This window comes from Mixia osmundae, assembly GCF_000708205.1.
Source record: "Mixia osmundae IAM 14324 unplaced genomic scaffold scaffold_5, whole genome shotgun sequence".
NCBI classification, from domain to species: domain Eukaryota; kingdom Fungi; phylum Basidiomycota; class Mixiomycetes; order Mixiales; family Mixiaceae; genus Mixia; species Mixia osmundae.
The window spans coordinates 741,692-759,568 of NW_014575559.1; the positions used below are offsets into that span (position 1 = coordinate 741,692).

At 54.0% G+C, this 17,877-nt stretch overlaps 11 protein-coding genes across 11 annotated transcripts; 5 read left to right on the forward strand and 6 right to left on the reverse strand.

Moving 5' to 3' along the window:
- Positions 1-321: 321 nt before the first annotated feature.
- Positions 322-2,854, reverse strand: L969DRAFT_94591 (uncharacterized protein; the record flags this gene model as incomplete). The annotated part of the gene is made up of 9 exons (XM_014712626.1): positions 322-1,173; positions 1,222-1,916; positions 1,964-1,993; positions 2,042-2,085; positions 2,132-2,285; positions 2,337-2,469; positions 2,521-2,581; positions 2,637-2,656; positions 2,804-2,854. 9 exons carry the CDS (start codon positions 2,852-2,854, stop codon positions 322-324), a joined length of 2,040 nt encoding a protein of 679 aa, XP_014568112.1.
- Positions 2,855-3,486: 632 nt separating this feature from the next.
- On the forward strand, positions 3,487-4,265 carry L969DRAFT_454379 (uncharacterized protein). Its single transcript, XM_014712627.1, has 4 exons — positions 3,487-3,681; positions 3,732-3,873; positions 3,927-3,984; positions 4,034-4,265. The coding sequence occupies exons 1-4, from the start codon at positions 3,671-3,673 to the stop codon at positions 4,117-4,119; spliced, it is 297 nt and encodes a 98-aa protein (XP_014568113.1). The 5' UTR covers positions 3,487-3,670; the 3' UTR covers positions 4,120-4,265.
- A 20-nt stretch (positions 4,266-4,285) lies between these two features.
- Positions 4,286-4,764, reverse strand: L969DRAFT_454385 (uncharacterized protein). Its single transcript, XM_014712628.1, has one exon. The coding sequence runs from the start codon at positions 4,598-4,600 to the stop codon at positions 4,412-4,414; it is 189 nt and encodes a 62-aa protein (XP_014568114.1). The 5' UTR covers positions 4,601-4,764; the 3' UTR covers positions 4,286-4,411.
- A 119-nt stretch (positions 4,765-4,883) lies between these two features.
- On the reverse strand, positions 4,884-5,118 carry L969DRAFT_48876 (uncharacterized protein; the record flags this gene model as incomplete). The annotated part of the gene is made up of 2 exons (XM_014712629.1): positions 4,884-4,912; positions 4,965-5,118. Coding segments are annotated over 2 exons (183 nt in total), but the record flags the coding sequence as incomplete, so codon positions are not given.
- Positions 5,119-5,221: 103 nt separating this feature from the next.
- Positions 5,222-8,898, forward strand: L969DRAFT_62292 (uncharacterized protein). Its single transcript, XM_014712630.1, has 2 exons — positions 5,222-6,237; positions 6,287-8,898. The coding sequence occupies exons 1-2, from the start codon at positions 5,326-5,328 to the stop codon at positions 8,798-8,800; spliced, it is 3,426 nt and encodes a 1,141-aa protein (XP_014568116.1). The 5' UTR covers positions 5,222-5,325; the 3' UTR covers positions 8,801-8,898.
- A 1,527-nt stretch (positions 8,899-10,425) lies between these two features.
- On the reverse strand, positions 10,426-11,846 carry L969DRAFT_48951 (uncharacterized protein; the record flags this gene model as incomplete). Its single annotated transcript, XM_014712631.1, has 5 exons — positions 10,426-10,873; positions 10,925-10,996; positions 11,051-11,235; positions 11,284-11,387; positions 11,438-11,846. 5 exons carry the CDS (start codon positions 11,844-11,846, stop codon positions 10,426-10,428), a joined length of 1,218 nt encoding a protein of 405 aa, XP_014568117.1.
- Positions 11,847-12,318: 472 nt separating this feature from the next.
- Positions 12,319-12,963, forward strand: L969DRAFT_62296 (uncharacterized protein; the record flags this gene model as incomplete). Its single annotated transcript, XM_014712632.1, has 4 exons — positions 12,319-12,574; positions 12,622-12,724; positions 12,774-12,794; positions 12,841-12,963. The coding sequence occupies 4 exons, from the start codon at positions 12,319-12,321 to the stop codon at positions 12,896-12,898; spliced, it is 438 nt and encodes a 145-aa protein (XP_014568118.1). The 3' UTR covers positions 12,899-12,963.
- On the forward strand, positions 12,781-13,709 carry L969DRAFT_454461 (uncharacterized protein). Its single transcript, XM_014712633.1, has 4 exons — positions 12,781-12,794; positions 12,841-13,320; positions 13,374-13,476; positions 13,527-13,709. Exons 2-4 carry the CDS (start codon positions 13,053-13,055, stop codon positions 13,600-13,602), a joined length of 447 nt encoding a protein of 148 aa, XP_014568119.1. The 5' UTR covers positions 12,781-12,794; positions 12,841-13,052; the 3' UTR covers positions 13,603-13,709.
- On the reverse strand, positions 13,373-15,474 carry L969DRAFT_103449 (uncharacterized protein; the record flags this gene model as incomplete). The annotated part of the gene is made up of 6 exons (XM_014712634.1): positions 13,373-13,704; positions 13,753-13,846; positions 13,895-14,373; positions 14,493-14,620; positions 14,714-14,874; positions 14,916-15,474. 6 exons carry the CDS (start codon positions 15,472-15,474, stop codon positions 13,608-13,610), a joined length of 1,518 nt encoding a protein of 505 aa, XP_014568120.1. The 3' UTR covers positions 13,373-13,607.
- Positions 15,475-15,614: 140 nt separating this feature from the next.
- L969DRAFT_94599 (uncharacterized protein) lies at positions 15,615-16,673 on the forward strand (the record flags this gene model as incomplete). Its single annotated transcript, XM_014712635.1, has 7 exons — positions 15,615-15,618; positions 15,669-15,708; positions 15,758-15,822; positions 15,873-15,961; positions 16,012-16,169; positions 16,226-16,475; positions 16,551-16,673. The coding sequence occupies 7 exons, from the start codon at positions 15,615-15,617 to the stop codon at positions 16,671-16,673; spliced, it is 729 nt and encodes a 242-aa protein (XP_014568121.1).
- A 23-nt stretch (positions 16,674-16,696) lies between these two features.
- L969DRAFT_49244 (uncharacterized protein) lies at positions 16,697-17,772 on the reverse strand (the record flags this gene model as incomplete). Its single annotated transcript, XM_014712636.1, has 6 exons — positions 16,697-16,768; positions 16,824-16,932; positions 16,986-17,056; positions 17,110-17,282; positions 17,336-17,419; positions 17,478-17,772. 6 exons carry the CDS (start codon positions 17,770-17,772, stop codon positions 16,697-16,699), a joined length of 804 nt encoding a protein of 267 aa, XP_014568122.1.
- Positions 17,773-17,877: the final 105 nt, after the last annotated feature.

Genomic DNA, 17,877 nt, shown 5'->3' on the forward strand with positions numbered 1-17,877 from the left:
TTGGCTACGTGACGCTGCAGGCTACAGCACGGCGGGCCCTGTATGACACAAGACTGCGCTCGCTCGTACTGATCCTGGGTCTCGGCACTGATGTAAGGCGCGTATGTACGGGGATCGAAATATGAAGGTGGGATAATCTGTGTTGAAGGGAGTCAACGGCTTGGTATGCGCTATGCTCGATCACCTGCGAGGCAACGACTCAGTGCTTAGCGTTGTTGTAGCTGGTCGATGAGGGCTCCGTTGAGGAGATTTTGCGCAGACACATCGAGAGCGAGGCGAGCAAACCACGTCCTCGACGCGTGCAATGGTCAGATACAGCAGTCATCGCTTCTTTATACCCAATTTGACCGAGAATGTCGGCGCAAGAATTGGCGCAGGTGCTTCGTCTTGCGGCTGATCTGCTGAAATTGGCAAAGGAGCAGGCAAAGCAGGTGATACACCGTATAGCTCAGCATACTCTGCATCCGCCTCTGCGACGTCTTCGGAAACGAGGTCAACTACTTCCGGCGAGGCTTTGTCACCCACAGGGTCGCCGTCAACAGACGCCATGATAGCCCCAGATTCTAGCCTCTTGAACCCTTTGATGGGCTCAGCGGACGAATAGTCTATTTCTGCGCCATCTTCGTCATCTTGCAGCTCATCAAAGTTGTCGGCAATGCCTGCGTCGCCATTGACCAGACGGTCTCGATATTCGAGCATGACAGCAGGCGGAAAGACGATCCAAGTTTCCCAGACTTCCAGGATCGACAAGATTTGACGAAGAAAGACTTCTGCCTTCATGCGACCAGGAAACGACTGATAGATCAGATTGAGATGATCAAAGACTTGAGCCAGTCTTGTCTCGAACGCTTGCCGGTACTTCCATGCATTATGTATCGGAGCCGAGCTGTTGTGCAGGATATCAGAGACGAGATGAAGCCGAGACAGCTTTCTTGGGATGGGCGTCTCGTCAATCATGAGCGATCTGCAGATAATCTCCGCAACCTCCTCGGCCATCTCCGTATGTCGCATTGCAAAGGCCATGCAGCGAGCGATGCGTCCTCGCGTAAGTGTCAAGCTTCGCAGATTGGCGTCCAAGCGGCGTCGTGACAACTTGCCCAATTTGCTGTCGCGCTTACGAAGCTCTCGCTCCTCCTCTTCTTCGCTGTCTGTCGTGTAGACGTCTGCTGCGCCCTGTACCGTGCGTGTCAACTTGGTTCACCGGGCACGCGAGATCAGTACCTCGTCCGTGAATGGCCTTGGAGGTGGACTAGGTGGACGGTAATCGCGATCGAGCAGCATCTTGAAGAAATGGTATGCCGGGTCTTGAAAATCGCGCAAAAAGGCATAGCGAGGATTGTCTGTCTCGCGCTCACGCACAAGTCGCTCAAACTTGGTGCCACGATCTTGGATCTCGTCTGCCAGATCAACGAGAAAGTCTTCAGTGCGTCTGTCTATCTTTGGCCAAACGCGCTGCGTCTTTCGAGCTGGCGGCGAGCGAGATCGACGATAAGCCGGCGATGTCGAACGAAAGCGTCCGGATCGACTTGATTTCTCTGGCATTTGCGCAGGTACGTGGTAGTACTTTGGCCGAGATGGTAGTGGCATGGACTTGCCCCACCCGGTTCGAATCGTATAGTCATCCCACTCGTATCCTTCAAAGAACTCTTGACCTCGTTCGGCGGTCTTGCGGTCCATGAAAGCAACGAAGCCGTTGAGACCTTGTGCTCGCTTGGAGGACTGTCCGAGCATGCCACTATGGACCACGAATTCGTCGCTTCGAGGCCACATAATTTTGACGGTGCCGACTGGGCCTACCTGCTTTGCTGCGAAATGCCCGAGAACTTCTTCATTGAGATGCGGAGGCAAATTGCCGAGATGTAAATTGGTCGTCATCGGATCGGCAAACCCATCGGCACCCATGTGTGCTTCTTGCGCTGCATGCCGACGTCAGCCTCGTACGGCGCGTAAGCGCAAGGCTTACCTGCTAAAGCGCTCAAGGAAGCACCCGTGTCTGCACTACCATTGAGCGCTATCCGTCGAGATTAGAAGCCATAGCTACCATTCATTCGGCTTCTGAGACGATCCTCGCGACTCTTCTGATCTCTGCAAAGCCCTTAAGCAGATGTCTCGTGCACGAACCAAAGCTTACCGCTTGAGCTCGTCGAGGAAAGAATCCATCTGACGCTTCTTGCGTATCGCTACACTCGGTGCGATGTCCTCCTCATCGAATGCGGGTCGCTTTGTTGTCGAGGAAGACGCTGTAGGCGCGCGCACAACTTCGCGTGGTCGCTCTGACGGTGCAGCTACGAGTCTACATGAGCTCTCAGCCTGACAAACATAGCGCGAGAATTGACCTCCGGCTCTGACGAACGCGGGCGCCTGAACACGCTTCTTATCATTGCCGCCGCTGCCTTCGAAAGCCTCTACAAAGTCGAGGTAGGCACGCGCAGCCTCTTCATCTTCTTGCTTTTGCTTGAGCTCGGCAGCCTGTTTTGATTTGTCAGCTACTCCATGACTGGCTTCTGCATGCCGTCTCGCCTCTTTCTCCTTCTGCTGCTTCGACTTGACATGAATGCCAGTTGCAAAGACAGTCAATTTGCTGCGACGGTGGACTTGTGAGCGATGGATCTAGCTAGACTCGAAAGACGCTGTACTCCTTGTCGACTTTGTCAGGCTACAGTGTCATTCGAGGTGCGTGTATCGACAGTGTGAAGCAGGGGCAGAGCAAGCCAGGTCAGCATACGCCCTTGACCAAAATCTGAGCTCAGCTGATCCCATTGCCGCTTATCGCAGACGGGCCAGCTTGGGCTTCACATCGGACCTTGAGATCGATCTCCGAGTCTTCTAATGTCTTGAAGCGAGGTCTAGACATATTGTGACCTGATGGACCTCTCGCAACTCTCCACGGCTCGACAAGTCGAAGCGCCGACACGTCAATAATCGACACGTGGCCGACACCGCCGACATTTCGACACGTCACAAGCGTCAAGCGTCATGGTCTTATTGGCCACATCCCCTACTCCCCAGCCAAACAGATTCTCGCCATGGCAGCGCCGCAGCAGGCGTTTTCTGCTTTAAGCAAAATCGGTCCGCTGCCATTGCCACACTGCCACGCGATCTTGTGCTCTACATCGTCGACGAACTCGTCTTCACCGGAAAATGGGCTTATCGAGACTCTGGCACTATCCTGAGCCTCAGCAAGACCTCAAAAGCGCTTCGCAGGCTTGCTATACCGCATGCCTCAAAGGTGAACCAGCCTCACTTCGAGTCGGATTGCGTTTTTTTCCAGCATGCAAAACCTCATCATCAAGTCTCCTGACAGGCCTGTGGCTTTGCATGACAGCATCAAGGCTTCAAAGAATAGCGACCCGCCTATCGATCTACCTTCGCTGCTTTAGGTAGAAGCACGCAAGACCGACGCGACATACGAAGGAATACCGCAATCATACTTGCTGCAATCAAACTTTTGAGCAACTCACGGGACCAAAAAGCATCTGTCTCGACGATACAAGCATGCACATCGCAGACCCTTAATCAAATTTTGCGGTCCGACGATACGCGGTCTTACAGAAGTCGATCTCTAGTCGGCCTGCCGAGTCGGCGAGCGGATATTATTCATGCGCGAGCGATCAATGGGTACTACAGTCCTTGGGACAACGGCGTTGCGAACCCAGTCGGCAGCCTCGTCATGCTCTCCAAGCAAGTCATGCGACATGCTTGCGTCCTTGTGACTGACTTCCTCACTGCAGCCTGCTGTTCGCTGGCCTTTTGATCAATCGCGACAAGGTTCCGCAAGCTGTCGGTTGGCCGCAGACAATCTCATTCTTTCATGCCGCATTCGACTCGCTGCTCCTCAACGAGCTTCAATCATTGCAGCTCAAGGACCATCGAGTGAGTCCACGTGGCATCAGGACCGGACAGTATTGACGCGCCTGCCTCTGCAGTATGGTGTCGATATTGAGGTTCCGTCGGCGACAATCCTCAGTATATTTGGCTTCAGAGGTATGTCAAGCTGCACCTCTTGCGACAAGCTGATGAGAGGAACTCGCAGCGAGTCAAATTCATGCCGATGCTGGTATCTTACTCGCTTCTTCGTCGCCTTCATCGCAGCATCCCTGCTTGCGTAACAGCTGTTAGTCAAGGAGAAGCGGTGATGCACTCCCGTGTAGGCATGCATGACGACGCGTCATTCATTGGTTCATGTCTCAGTACATAGCACATTCAGCAGATTAGGTGAGGCTCATCGTCGCTTCAACGGCATCTGTTCTGTGGATATCGCTCAGCTTCGTAGCACGCATTCATGTGTTGTTGAAAAGCACGCTGGTGTCCATTACAAGACAGGGTACAAATTGACTTGTCGTCGAGATTCGCCGGGCTGATGTCGACAGGTCTAAACGAAATAGAGTTGCTAGATGGCTTGCCAGTGCCGTCAGATGCTTGACAGAGGCGGTCGATCCGTAGTCGAGGTCGGCTTTTGAGGATCGATTGTGATGCAAGAGCCCGTCCGGCGGTCGAGGAGGGGAGGCACAAGGCAAAACAGATGCAAACCTCTTTCACGTGCAGTGTTGGCCAGATACCTAGAAACCAACCGCTGCACGCAATGTCCGTGGCCTGACATCTGCAATCCAGCGCAAGTGTTCGAGGACCGATAGCGGAGGCAGACCTGGGAACTCCTCTCCTAGCGAAATCTCACCGCCAGTGCCAACCCTAAATCGGCTCATAGATTTGCTATGCAGAAGTGTATTCTAGGGGTTAGAGGTAGGGCGAGCAGGCCGCTCGAGACAGTTGCCGATGAGCCAGCACCGTAGCTGGAAGCGACAAACTCTTGTAGTCGGGCTCGAGCGAACAGCTGACGAGGCTGAGAAGGGCTGAGAGTATCGCCAGATGATTCGCCAGTGCCGTCAGCTGTTCGCCAGATAGTCGCCATAGCCTACAACGACCGTCAGTATCAAGGCGCACGAACTCAGAGACCGCAGACGAACCTCGCCAGTGGTACACTGATCGCCAGATGCTGCCAGAGTAGTGTGACAACCCCTTTCGCGCCTCTTGATGACTCCCAGCCTGGCTCTGCGCTCTGTCCCTAACTCTTGCGTGGTGAGAAATGTCGAAGAAGAGTGCAATTATATATCCGCTGCCTGAGCAGATGGCTGGCAAGGTTGCAATGTTTCTGCACTAACAGTTGACGAAAGTGGTGGCCAACGAGACGCGACTGGATACTTTGCCGCCGCAAATCTGCCGAGACGCTAATAAATCAGGGCGCGTCGCACAGACCCATCATTCTCGCGCACAGACCATGTCATTTGTCGACATGATCCTCCCTCATCTCCCATCTCCCTGCCAAGCATGCAATCAGATGTCCCGCCGCATCTGCGTGAGCTGTTTCTGGACGACAACGAGCGACCGCTATTGCCAGCGCACTTGAGCTCGACAGCAGTGTCGCCTAGCCCAAGGCCGGCCAGCTCAGGTGATCTCGTACCGGCCTACAAGATCTTTGAGTCATCTGCGCTACCACTGCTTCTGCCAGACCTGGATCAACTGATCTGCGAGCAAAGTACGCCCGAGTTCTCATCGACTCAGCCTTTGCTTGGATCGAAAGAAAAGAAGGCATGGCGCGAATGGCACAAGCGGAGCAGCAGATTGTCAATATGGCAGCGCATCGTTGCTGCCTTTGTTCGCACGCCAGTGAAGCCACAGGGCGAGGTCACGCTGTTCCCGCCTTTTCACCTGCTGCCGCCCAATGTGAGCGTCGAGCTCCTCACGCAAAATCGGCGCAAAGGGGCAGGCGTAACCGACCTCAACACGATGTTGTCCGCCGTTATTGACGGTCTCATCAGCTATGAGGCGAGTGCGACAGGACAGAAGCTGCTCCGTGTTGAGCTCCTTCGCGACACGGTACAGCTGTTAGCAGTAGTGCTTGGCTTATCTCCAACTTCAGCAGAGGCACTGATCGCAACGACATCGGTGTTCAAACAATACATTCGTAGAATCACTGCAGTCTTATCTCTCAGCTTAGCGTCAGTCTTCGGCTCTGTCTATTTGTGGTTCTCAACTTTCATATTGCTTGTGATGATGTGCCTGTACTCTTTCTGGAAGATGACTGGGCGATGGCGCGGTGCCACAACATCACTCGACACGCGACTTGACGGTGAAGGCTTCGATCTAGACGGTCATTCGACGCAGAAATTGGGGTGGTTCACGCGTTTGCGCAAGACAAAAGCTATACACATGACACTGATCTTTGTCTTGACATCTCTGGTATGCTAGCTGTTCGCCGATTGCGTATCGACCTGACAGACTGTGGCAGTATATACCTCTATCAGAGCTGACACTGGCAGCACTTGTGTGGCGAAGTGACTTCTGGGTTGTTGATGACCCTTACCTCACAACTGACAACCCGCAGCCCATCACCTTGCCAGGCCAAAAAGATGGCCTCGATTTCTGCTATACGACCACCATGACCCTTGGCGGCTTCAATGGTGCACTGCCGATCTTGCTCATCTCAGCAGTCTGCGTTCTTGTCTACTCGCTGTGGTTCCCATTGCGTCTCTGGACCGTAGTGCGCGCATCAACGCCCGAGGTAGAAAATTACAATGAGATGGGTGCACATCGAGTCAACCTCGATGAGGCCTATCAGCGTGCCAGTGGACCAACAGATTCTGGGAGACTCAACTGGCTCTATCAAGGCTATCGCAAACGATGGGCGGCCTACAAGTCGCTCGTGATGCTGTTCAAGCTTCTCGTCGTTGCCGCCTCTGTCATTATCACAAAAGACAATTGTCTGCTTCGTCATCATCCACGGGCAGCGATAGCAGCCATACAGCAAGCAACCCTTTCCGTCCTCTTTCTGGTCTGGCTAGTAGTCCAGCTGACCAGTGGATGCTATTCAAGCGTGGTGGGCAATACCGTGGAGACCTTATCGCGCGTAGGCTACTTGTTGATCGCCGTGATCACACTCTGCTCGACCTTGAACATCGCCGGAGCCGCTGCCGTTCAGCATTACGGAAACACTTTCATCAGCGTCCTGCTATACATACTTTCGCTTTACGCCATCATCGCACCATCAAATATGGTACAAGGCTATCTACAACGCTTCAACAGGCGGCTCGCATTCAGTCTTGATGTTTTCAGTCCGTACTTGCACGTCGAGGTGCATATCAAGAGACGCGTTTGGCAAGAGACATGGACGACCATCCTACTCGGCGATGAAGAATTTGCTCTCGATCCGAAGCAGCGCATTGTGTTTGTAGAGCCGGCTGGCATAGCTCCCACTTTGCTCGATTTTCGCGACACCGTTGGCGAACGTCATATAGAAAACTTACGACTTCTGACTCATTTAGGCTCGAGTGCATATGCGCAAGCCTGCGTTATGCTTCACGGCGCTCCCACCGTCGAGCTACAAGATTACATCTGCAGTCAGCTGTCAGGTCCGGATGCTTACTGGCGTCCGCTACACGCACGGGCACAAGTGACGTCCTACTTCGGTCGCTGCGTCGTTATACAATTCCCCTTCACACTTCTCTTCTATTACGATGATACCGGCATTGCTGTGAGTATCAGGACTCTTGCGGAGATTCATGCATTCGTCGCACAAAACACAAGCCACGAGTTTCGCGAAGCTCAGGATGTGCGGCGGGTTCTTCGCGCTCTGGAAGGTCAAATTGTCTATGCGCCTCATGTTGCCTATCCGCGACATCGCTGGTGGATCAGCGCGTTCCTTTCGAGCCATGCTTGCCAATACTCCTACGCAACGCTCGTTATCAAACGCAATTCAGGCTCGACGTGGTCAGGAGTCAATCACAGCTCAGGCTTCAGACTGTCGCTGGAGTACAGGCATGACTCCGGTAAACGTGCGCCGATCCGGGGTGACCTGGCTCAGCTCGGTCTGTCGCAGGACTTCAGACTTTCGCCAGCATTCACCGACTTTGTCTTGGACAATCGAGCACTGATCGACGAACACTTACCGAGGATCATGTGCGAGGTCCGTCGTCTACGGCAGCATTTCACAGACCAGATGCAAGCAAAGCGTGCTATCATGAGCTTCCAATTCCTTCCTCGAGTCTTCGAAAACATAGGCAATCTGCACGACATCAGCGCACGCCTCGAAAAGGACGAAAATTATGTGGGCTTGCGTAGCATCATGCAAGGCCGACGAGCTGCATTTGAACTCTTACAAGAGCGGCTAGATCGCCTGTCGTCGCCCCTAGCTCGCCGATGGTACATTTTCTTCGATGATCTTTATCGTCGGAACCATACGGTCGTCAGCCAGATAGGAAAGGCACCCGAGGCTTTCTCGCCGTTTCACAAGTCAAGCATCTGCTATCGACCGATGACTCGATTGCGATTGGAGAGCTTCCTGCGCTATCACGGTCTTCTGCTTAGCCGGGGTGATTTGGGGTTCTTCCACACTGGCTTCCTCAATAGACTCTACTTTTTTCTCGACGAAGTTGTACTCAGAGCAGATAAACGAATTGGGATCAATCGAGACACCGCAACGGTTCGGTTCGACGAGATCGGTGCTACAACGACGACAGCAGAGTCTGGAGCTCAGAATTTAAAGTACACCGGCGATGCGGTGCTGTATGACTCTCCCTTGATCGAAGCGCATCAAGCGTTTCTCTTCGAGACTGTCTGGGATCGACCTCGTGTTACTTGGCAAACAGGTCAGAGACAAGCATGGATGCGCCAGAGAATGATGCGATTTCGGAGCGCGATTGCTGTCAAGCTTGGCCTGATGCCTGTCCCACATGCTCGACCTGGTCTCGGCCTATATTTGCGGCTGCGTCAAACTGGTAGCGGCTGGGAGAGGCCGAGTAGCTAGATCACGGGTGCTTCAGCGAGCTATTCTATTCTGTTGCTACCCAGTCGATGCATCCTTTGTGTTTCATTGACCATTTTCGGGAGCAGAGGGCAAAAGACTCAAAATGCGCTCGTTGGAGCACTCCTATGCCATCTGTGTTGCTTAGACTTGTGGGATGTGGCGGTGCATGTGAATGCAAAGTGCATCTGCTACAGTCACGGCCTGAGAGGACCTTGCATTCGCGTATGGCTCATGAGCAGACAGCGGTCCTCAAGTGTCGGCAGGCTCGTTTGTTATAGGTCGTGAGGCGACCTTGAAGTCCCATCTTGCCTTCACGTAGCTGCTGTCAGCTCTGTGCGTCACATAGATCAACGCCTATGTTGCTTGAACAGCGGGAGCTCTTTTATAGGTATATATACTAGATATTGTGTAAGTTGGTATACCAGATCATTCTTGATAGTATAGTGGTTAGTACTTCCGCTTGTCATCTGGAGTATCAGAAGATACACCACATACGCGGGCGACTCGGGTTCGATTCCCGATCAGGAAGTTCATTTTTGCTACTTTTGTGCACAGCGTTTGTGTTCTTTGGTCTTGTAGGACCTGAAATCTTTTATCACCAAAGGATTTGAACCGCTTCGCGTGGTGTAATGCGCGTCGCGGCAAATTTCAAGCTTATTCAACCGCGAGGGCAAGCGCGGGGTTTCCGTATGTGGCGTCGTCAAATGTGAGGTTTGCGCGTACTGCAGGCATATGTGACACGTGTCTATTGCCTCGTGGGCTGTCATACTGCAAAATTCAACTAAGTAATCGTAAATCGCAAAGCGCGATTGCAAGCTATCTAACACGTACTGCGTCTCGAAGACATGGTACGCTAGGCCCTTCTGCTAAAATCCACGAGAACCTTTTGGGATGACAGAGGTCTCATGTGCAACAAAGTCCATCTGGACGGCGGTTTCGGTCAAGTGGCATACGACACGCTTGTTCGACCCATCTTTGAAGGTGGTTTTGGCCTCCACGATTGTTACGAACAGGCCCGAGCACCGTCGATACTGCTCGGTTGCCGTGTCCTTCGAGAAGGACGCACCGGACCGCATCTAGATGACCCGGAGATCGCTGTGGGATCAAGTCAGGTTATGGGCTGAACGAATGGTGGCATGGTACGCATCAATCCTGCGGCGACTTTTCTTGTCCCCCAGGTGGACAGGCCAGCGCGAAGCAATCTTGACTCTCGCTGACCTAACAACATGAAAAAGCTGCCTGCCCCGTGGAGCACTGCAATCCTTGAGGTCAAGTCGTGTGTCATATCGAAGCAGAATATGCTCGCCTCTGCGAGTATGCAGAGAGCAGGGAGCGTCAAAGTCCATATGCGAGAGCTGCACGCTGTAGACTTGGTATCTGCTTCGGTCTCATTGCTCTACTCCTACTCACGAGCTTCACTTATTCGCAAAGTTCATCAACTGGAGCGCGGCGTGACTCATCCCCGAAGATCAAAACACCACCAGGTTTGTGTTATCGGCGATGTTCTCGCCAATGCAATCATATCCTCCTCGTTAATGGCAATAGCATCCGCGGCACAAGCATGTAGTACACTGAGTTTGCTGTAACAATCGTTCCGTCCTGTATCAAGGGGAATGCGAGCTGCCTTATGACGTCGCAAGGACGAGCTTCATCTCGCGCAGCAAGGTCTTACACTCGCTCGGTGAGCCGACCGTGATGCGCACGCAGCCCTCGCAACCAGGCTCGGTACCTCTGAAGCGCACAACGACGCCCTTGTCTTCTGCCAAGGTTTTGTAGACGAGCACTGCGCGGGCATTATCTGGCTTGCGTGAGGTCGCATTAAGAATCTCGATGAGGATGAAATTTGCGTGGTTCGCTCCTCGTACTTTGCCGATGCCGTCCAATTGGATGAGCTCCGTGATGAGTTGGGATCGAGCCTTGATCAGCTGGGCAAGATTGCGCTGGGTGAGTTCGATCGCGGCGGGCTCTAGTGCTTGCAAGGCAAGCTGCGCAGTCGGCGTCGAGATGTTATAGGGCGCTTTGGTATTGAACAAGATCTGCGCAAAGTCGCGCGAGGAGATGCAGCATCCCAGTCTGGACAAAAAGTCGTCAAACTGGCTCAGCTGCTCTGGCGAGTGCTCTTACCTGATGCCGGCCAGACCGAAGCCTTTGCTGAGCGTCTGCATGACGACCAAGTTCTGGTAGCCTTCGTTCAGCCTATGTATACATGATCAGTGAGGTATCATCAGAAGAGAGCGATCGACCACGCACAGCGTGACACCGCTCGCTTCTGGTTCGGCAAAATCGATATAGGCCTCATCAAGCACGACAAGACCATGCCAAGTAGGATGATCAAGCAGCTGGCGCACAGCTTGCAGCGGTATCAAAGTACCTGTTGGATTGCCCGGCGAGGTGAGAAAGACGAGTTTGACGGCAGGTGTCAGTGCAGCGTTGATCTGGTCGCGCGTCAGCATGATGGCAAAAAGCGCACAGATCGAACAAACCTCGTCTAGTCGAGGTACGAAAGTATCATCCAGAGGGACCTTTACAAGTGCTACGTCATTGACTTTCGCGCAGACCGAATACATCCCGTAAGTCGGCGGCGTGACTGCTCTGAAGTTCAGTATCGTTATGACTCATACTGACATGACGACTGACTGAGAATGCTATCTTTGCCCGGATAGCAAGTCACTCGCATGAGCATATCAATGACTTCGTCTGATCCTACGCCTAGGAAGATGCCCGCGGCGCCAATCTCGTCTCTGAGTCCCCTGAGCTTTGCTATCCTCGCCTTGATCTCATTCTGTTGAGGATCGGGATAGCGATGCAAATTTCCCATGCCGTCGCTCGAATCGGCGTCTAGCGGTGCATAGGAGCCCGATGGACGGGGCAAGGCAGACCCTAGCGAGTTCTCATTGGCATCGAGCAGGACACCAGACGAATAATCGTCTCTGGCGCATCGATAAGGCTGCAGCTCGAGTATGTTGGGCCGTATGATGGCTCGCAGATCAAAGCCCTTTGGCTTGGCTTCGTACGGCTTCGCACGAGTCCCATTTGACGTCACCATGTCGCATGCAGGTGCAAATGACTGAAGCACACTGAAGTACGCGCTAAGCTTTATATCGATGATCATCATCGTGGCCATGGCGAAAGCCTTCCAATCTGCGATAAGCCCGGCGCAGCGATCCTCCCCTCTTCTGTGTCCCCTGCGTCGCTCGTGTAGTCTGCACATCCCAGAGCCTTAGACCTTCGCTGCGGCGACTTTTGCCCTCGCGACAGAGATGTCCTCATCAAAGACGAGCATATCGCAGATTCTACACCTGCCGCACCCAGGTAGCAAATACAAGATCACTCAGGGACGCTGAATATCCCATGTCGGAGTCCGACGTGAGTCGGTATTGAGGCAATGTAGCATCAGCAGTCTGTGCATATGTTTTCAGCGACCGCGTCGCCAAAGAGCTCTGCCTTCGTCGGCATAACATCCAGCCTGACGAGGATCAGAGCGACCGCTTTACAGCTACCCTTCGTCGCTTATAGGGATGCTCGCTTTGGGATTGGTCTCGCTGCTTGCTCTGGCTTCCGCTGTCCTCGGTGGGGGCAATCGCCAGTGCATCTTTGCGTCCAGGTACTTTGGCGGTCACGAAGCTGCCGAATTCGACTTTTTGCTCATCCAGAGTGACATACTCGCTTATGACTCGATGATGATCGATACCGACGGCTTGGGTGCAAAGGCCGCAGATCGTACAGAGTACATCATAGCCAACAACGAACGATGGGCTGCGAGCTACTACACGAGTACGTCTAGCCAGACTAACCGCAAGAGGTGGCTCATTTGGAAGCAGTCGACGACCCTGGCAACTTCCATTATCCCTTTGTATTCTATTACAGCCCATCATCTCAGACATTGCTCTATCACATCGCCGGCGCCAGTGTTGATCGCCACGGGTAAGTGAGGTCTCCCGAGCATGACACACACGGCTGACGACCGCCACAGACTCCAGAACTGGGGCCTCACGTACGCTCCAATGGCTACGCATTCTCCTCGGCTGACGCTCATACAGATGCGGCGACGCGGATGGCAACCATCAGCAAGATATCGGCCAGGCCAACCTTGGCTGAATACGTTCCCTGTACCTTCTTTACAAACATGTCATCAGGTTGGCACGTGTCCGATGACCTTTGCGACGGACGTCAAGCGGCGCTGCTATGCCAACGAAGCTCCTGAGAAGCGACAAAATAGATTTCAATCCTGCTCCTCAGAACTGCGAGAGCCATGAAGGTAGCAGTAGGCCTTACTTGGGCATCACTGGCCTCGTTTGGCATCGCTTCGCCGATCACGAACAACCATGAGTGCATCTTTGCCTTTAACATTGCCGGCGATCCTCAGCCTCACTACTTTGTCTTCAATCTGCTGCAAAATGCTAGCAGTCTTGTCTACGATGCCATTCGTATAGACGGTCTGCCCGATATCCACACGAAAGCATACCACACGGATGTCTTGTGGCAAAAGAACAAGAAGCACGACGTTAGCCGCTTCACGGGTAAGCTCTCGCCCCTTTCGACCGCGCGGAAGCAGCGACTGATCGATCAGCAGTCAACGTTGACACGTCGACGTATGCATTCACGTTCTGGTACTGCGTCGATGCGCAAGACTTGCTCTTCAGATTGGACGGAGCTAGCAATTACAAACATGCGCCGTCAGTAGGACGATAGCTCGAGCTTGCATATCGACTGATTGGCGGTACAGGATGTCGAGCTTTGGCCTCACTTGTGGCAGTGCCGGTCTATACGATCAACAGGACATTGCCCAAGCAAATTGGTGAACATGTCACTGCTGAGCCGGATCGGCTGGAAGCTTGACAACGGGGACTCGTGCGTTGAGGTTGCCCCAGCTATTGCAAGTCATACTCCACCAATTGCCGATCCTGTTGCAGGGCTGAGCAGCTACTAGACCACTGTGAAAGTCATCTTACGTCGAGCCTCTGAGCGTTGTGTGCGGATCGAGATAGACCTTGAGAACGTTATCGTATACCATGGTCATGACAAGATGCCAGTCCTCATAGTTGACTGCCCGACTCGTTCAATCGCAGGAGCACAAACAGGCGTTCGACTGACTGAGGAAGCTGGACGATTTGAGCGGCGACGCGATCGTATGGGCAAAGAAGGGTTTGTTTGCGAGGGAAGGTTGGTCCGGGACATCAAGGACGAGCGACGTGATTTGCGACAGATCGGACTTCCAGCCGAGCGCAAAGCTGAGCGATGCTGATACTTCGCCGACGGGTGTGGCGGATAGCCAGCATTGAGCTGGAAGATACTCGCCAGTTGCACGGCTGGCCAAAGCATCCTTGTTTTGAGCATAGCCTTGCGTAGCAGCATGCACGCACGCGCCGGTCATAAGACTGGCAATTGCGATCATATAGGCAAGTGAAAGCATTTCTGCTGATGCGTCGGCAGAATCGCGCAGCGCAAGTGGCAAATGCGCGTGTAGGAAGCCATGAAAGTATGCGCCTCGCTGTGATGTTTCACAAGTGCGACTGACACAGTGCGACCAGATGTCGCCGATCGTGAGCAGAGCGTCGTCTGTCCAGACCCATCTGGTGAGATATGGACAAGTTGCCCGTAGAGTTGCTGGGCGTGATTATCCTACACCTATTGGATGGCAATGCGACATTGCGACTGCAAAGCATTGCAGGGCTTGCATTGACAAGCGTACATCTGCGCGAGCTCGTATCGCATTACTTCTGGACAGTAAGCTGCTGTCCAGTCGCCTTCGAGCTGCTGATCAGTCGTCAGGATGTCACATTGGACGAAGGCATGCTGACGGGCAAGCACATGCAAACTCTACTGCGGCTCTTGCGAGCGCACGGACATCGAATCCGCACAATAAGATTGTCGGCGTGTCCGTCAAATCTGCCAGTGAACAGCTACGAAGACGGCTTCATGTTCCTGAGACGGCGCTGCTGGGCCAGTCTCGTCTGTCTCGTCTTGCTTCACTCGCCTCAGCTCCAACGCGTGTACGTGCCACAGAGCGATGTCAATGTGATTGGGCCAGTACTGACGCCCTTTGACGTACGATTCATCGTCATGCCGGGCAGCTACAAAAGGCAGAGCAGCCACGCGAACAGCCAGATCAGACGGTCATACTCGATCTGATGTCGCGCTGGAGAGCTTGTAGGAGCAGACGTCGCTCGTATTGCTTCTTCCGTCCACGTCCAAGCTGTCGTAGGCACATAGCCACTGACGGAGCTGGAAGTTGCGGCTGTGAATTCACTCGTGAAGTAAAAAGTGTGTGTAGATGTGGCGGGCGTGTCATAAGTCACCGTGGAAGGATACGGCGTAGATTCAAAGGCGAGCGAATAGTACACATCTGCCTGTCCTGGCGTGCAGCCCGAGGTGTCGTTGCTGCAGAAGCAGCGAACCGAGTAGGACAGCGCATCGCCCGTGATGGTCACCTTGGCGGTGGAGTCGCATGCCACGGTACTTGCGTTAGCCTCAGAATCGAAGACTATACAGCCTGTGCTGTTGCCGTAGGGAGAGGTGACTTCTTGTCCGTTCGAGGAGCATGGCATGGGTGCCTGACAAGAGAAACGCTCGTGCAGGTCTTGAGGACTCTGGCTGTAGGACTCCGTGTAGAGCACATGGCAAGTCTGCTGCCCATCAGTCACGGCGCACAGGCCAGCAAGCGCCAGTAGCATGACCCGGCGCATGACCCGTGTGCTCCAATGGGCAGCACTCACCTGCACAGCTGAGCAGACTCGATAGCAAACCCAGCAAACGCGAGCGCGAAGCCAAGTCCCCGAAGGATCCATCGACCTATCACCCTGCTCAGCACGCCATGGGTCTGCTCCCATCCCTCCTCGGCTACTCTCAGCTCAATCGGGGTCCGCAGTGCTCGTTCTCGTCACCGGAGACTTGCACATCCCTCACCGGCAAGCCGGTCACCGTTACTCGTGTCCTCGAGCTCACGGTCTGCTGTAGGTGTCATGACTTGCCGGCCAAGTTCAAGAAGCTGCTCGTGCCAGGCAAGATCCAGCAGATACTCCGTCAGCACATCCACTTTTCCGCCCGATGATGTGCTCAAGCGAACGAGCAGTAACGGGCAATGTGTGCGATAGAGAGACGCTAGACTACCTCAGGAGCGTAGCGCCAGACGTACGAGCCGTGCGCGGTGATTGGGACGAGGCAAGCTACTGCTCTTTTTGCCAGCAGACTCGCGCTGACAGGATGCACAGAATCCAAGTTGGCCTCAATCGCTGATTGTGCAGCATGGCAACCTTAGGCTAGGCGTCATACACGGACATCAGTGCGTACCACTAGGAGACACAGAGTCCTTGTCTGCCATTGCGCGCAAGATGGACGTCGACGTCATGATCTCTGGCGCAACTCACAGGTACGCCTCCTCGCTGTCCTTTACGAGCCTCTCGCTCAGGACCGCATGCAATGCAGGTTCGAAGCATTCGAATTCGATCATCGGTTCTTTGTCAATCCGGGCTCAGCGACGGGCGCCTTCATGCCATGTTTCGGCTCCAGTGCGAAAGCGAAACCCGCGCAAGACAAGACTGACGAGCCAGAAGCGGACTCGACAGGGAACGAACCTGCCGTCGCCCTCGACCCAACGCCATCGTTCACGCTGCTCGATATACAAGGCAACGTCGTCGTCGTGTACGTCTATCAGCTGGTGTCGGGCGAAGTCAAGGTGGAAAAGATCGAGTTCCGCGCTCACGCTCAGACTTAGCTCCCAATGTCTCAATGTATGTACCACTTCTCGCAGGCAAAAGAGATGCGGAGAACCCATATAATGATGCGGTACACGAGAAGCCAAATTACCACGACAATGAGCTACTCTGTCATGCGCGTTACAGCCGAAAGCGGACGATTTTGCGGTTCTGAGTAGTCCTTCTTGCAGGCGTTTGCTGTTTAATCCTTTCGGCTGAGATCGCCAACGGGAAGGACGAGGTAGCCTGCATCGGGGGTGAGCAGACCGGCAGCCTGTGACAGACAGGTCTGATTAGTCCATATCCATCGCAAAACAAACAAGGCTTACGCCAGTGTAGAACGCGCATGCTGCGGTGACGAGACCGAAAGCACCACCGGCAGTCGTGATAGCAGTGTGGGTGGGCAGCAGCTTGCCGACAAAGAGCAAGAGGAATGTGCTGCCCGATCGAGCATCAGTAGCTACGATAGCACGAGGAGATGCCTGACGTACAGCGTCAAGAAGAAGAATACGCTGACGAGTGCTGCGGATGAGCGGAGAGAGGCGATGAGCATGATGAAGGTCTGTCAATGGTAAACATCAGCATCGAACGCGGCGTGCAAGCGCTGGCACTGACGAAGATGAACCATGCGGCGAGGTAGAAGCCTAGCGCATAGTCGAAATCGGTCGTCACGGCGCCATCGACGGTGTAGGCAGCAACGACACCTGAGCTGGGCCACAGAGTGAGGCCGAAGGAGATCCAGAAGCCACCGTATGAGCAGAATGCGGTCGCGCCAAAGGTGTTACCGGCTGTGCTCGTCTCATCAGTCTCGGAGTGGTGCGCACGGATGGGCTAGACTGACCAGCGAATTCCCAGATACCAGCGATGAGCTGAACGAGACCACCGTAGCCGAGAGCACTGCCGATGATGATGTTAGGCGCGGCGACTGTGCATCAAAGTCCGGAGTCAGTGGCCTGATGCGTCGCAATGACACCAACACGTACCGCCCTTTGCGCCAACGTTGAGCAGTGAGAGGATGAAGGTAGTGACTGCGAAAGCCAACAGACCGAGCGGTGCCGGGTTGGCGAATCGGCGATGGTAGACTGGGAAAGCGGGCTGGGATGAATCGATGGCATGGCCACCAGGGGTGATGCCACGGTTCAGTTGACCGCCATATTGACCGCCGCTAGCGGTAGGTGCGCCGGTGGGCGAGTGATGGCCGACTGCAGCCTTGTCATCGTGATGATGGTGGTTGTGCAGGCCGTTGCCAGATTCTACGGTACCGTGTTCGACGGACATATTCAACGTAGGATCGTTCGAGAAATCTGATGAGCGACCAGTAGACATGATCAAGCGAGGTGGCACGGAAGAAAGCAGAGAGAGAGCTTGTTTGTCAGCTGACTT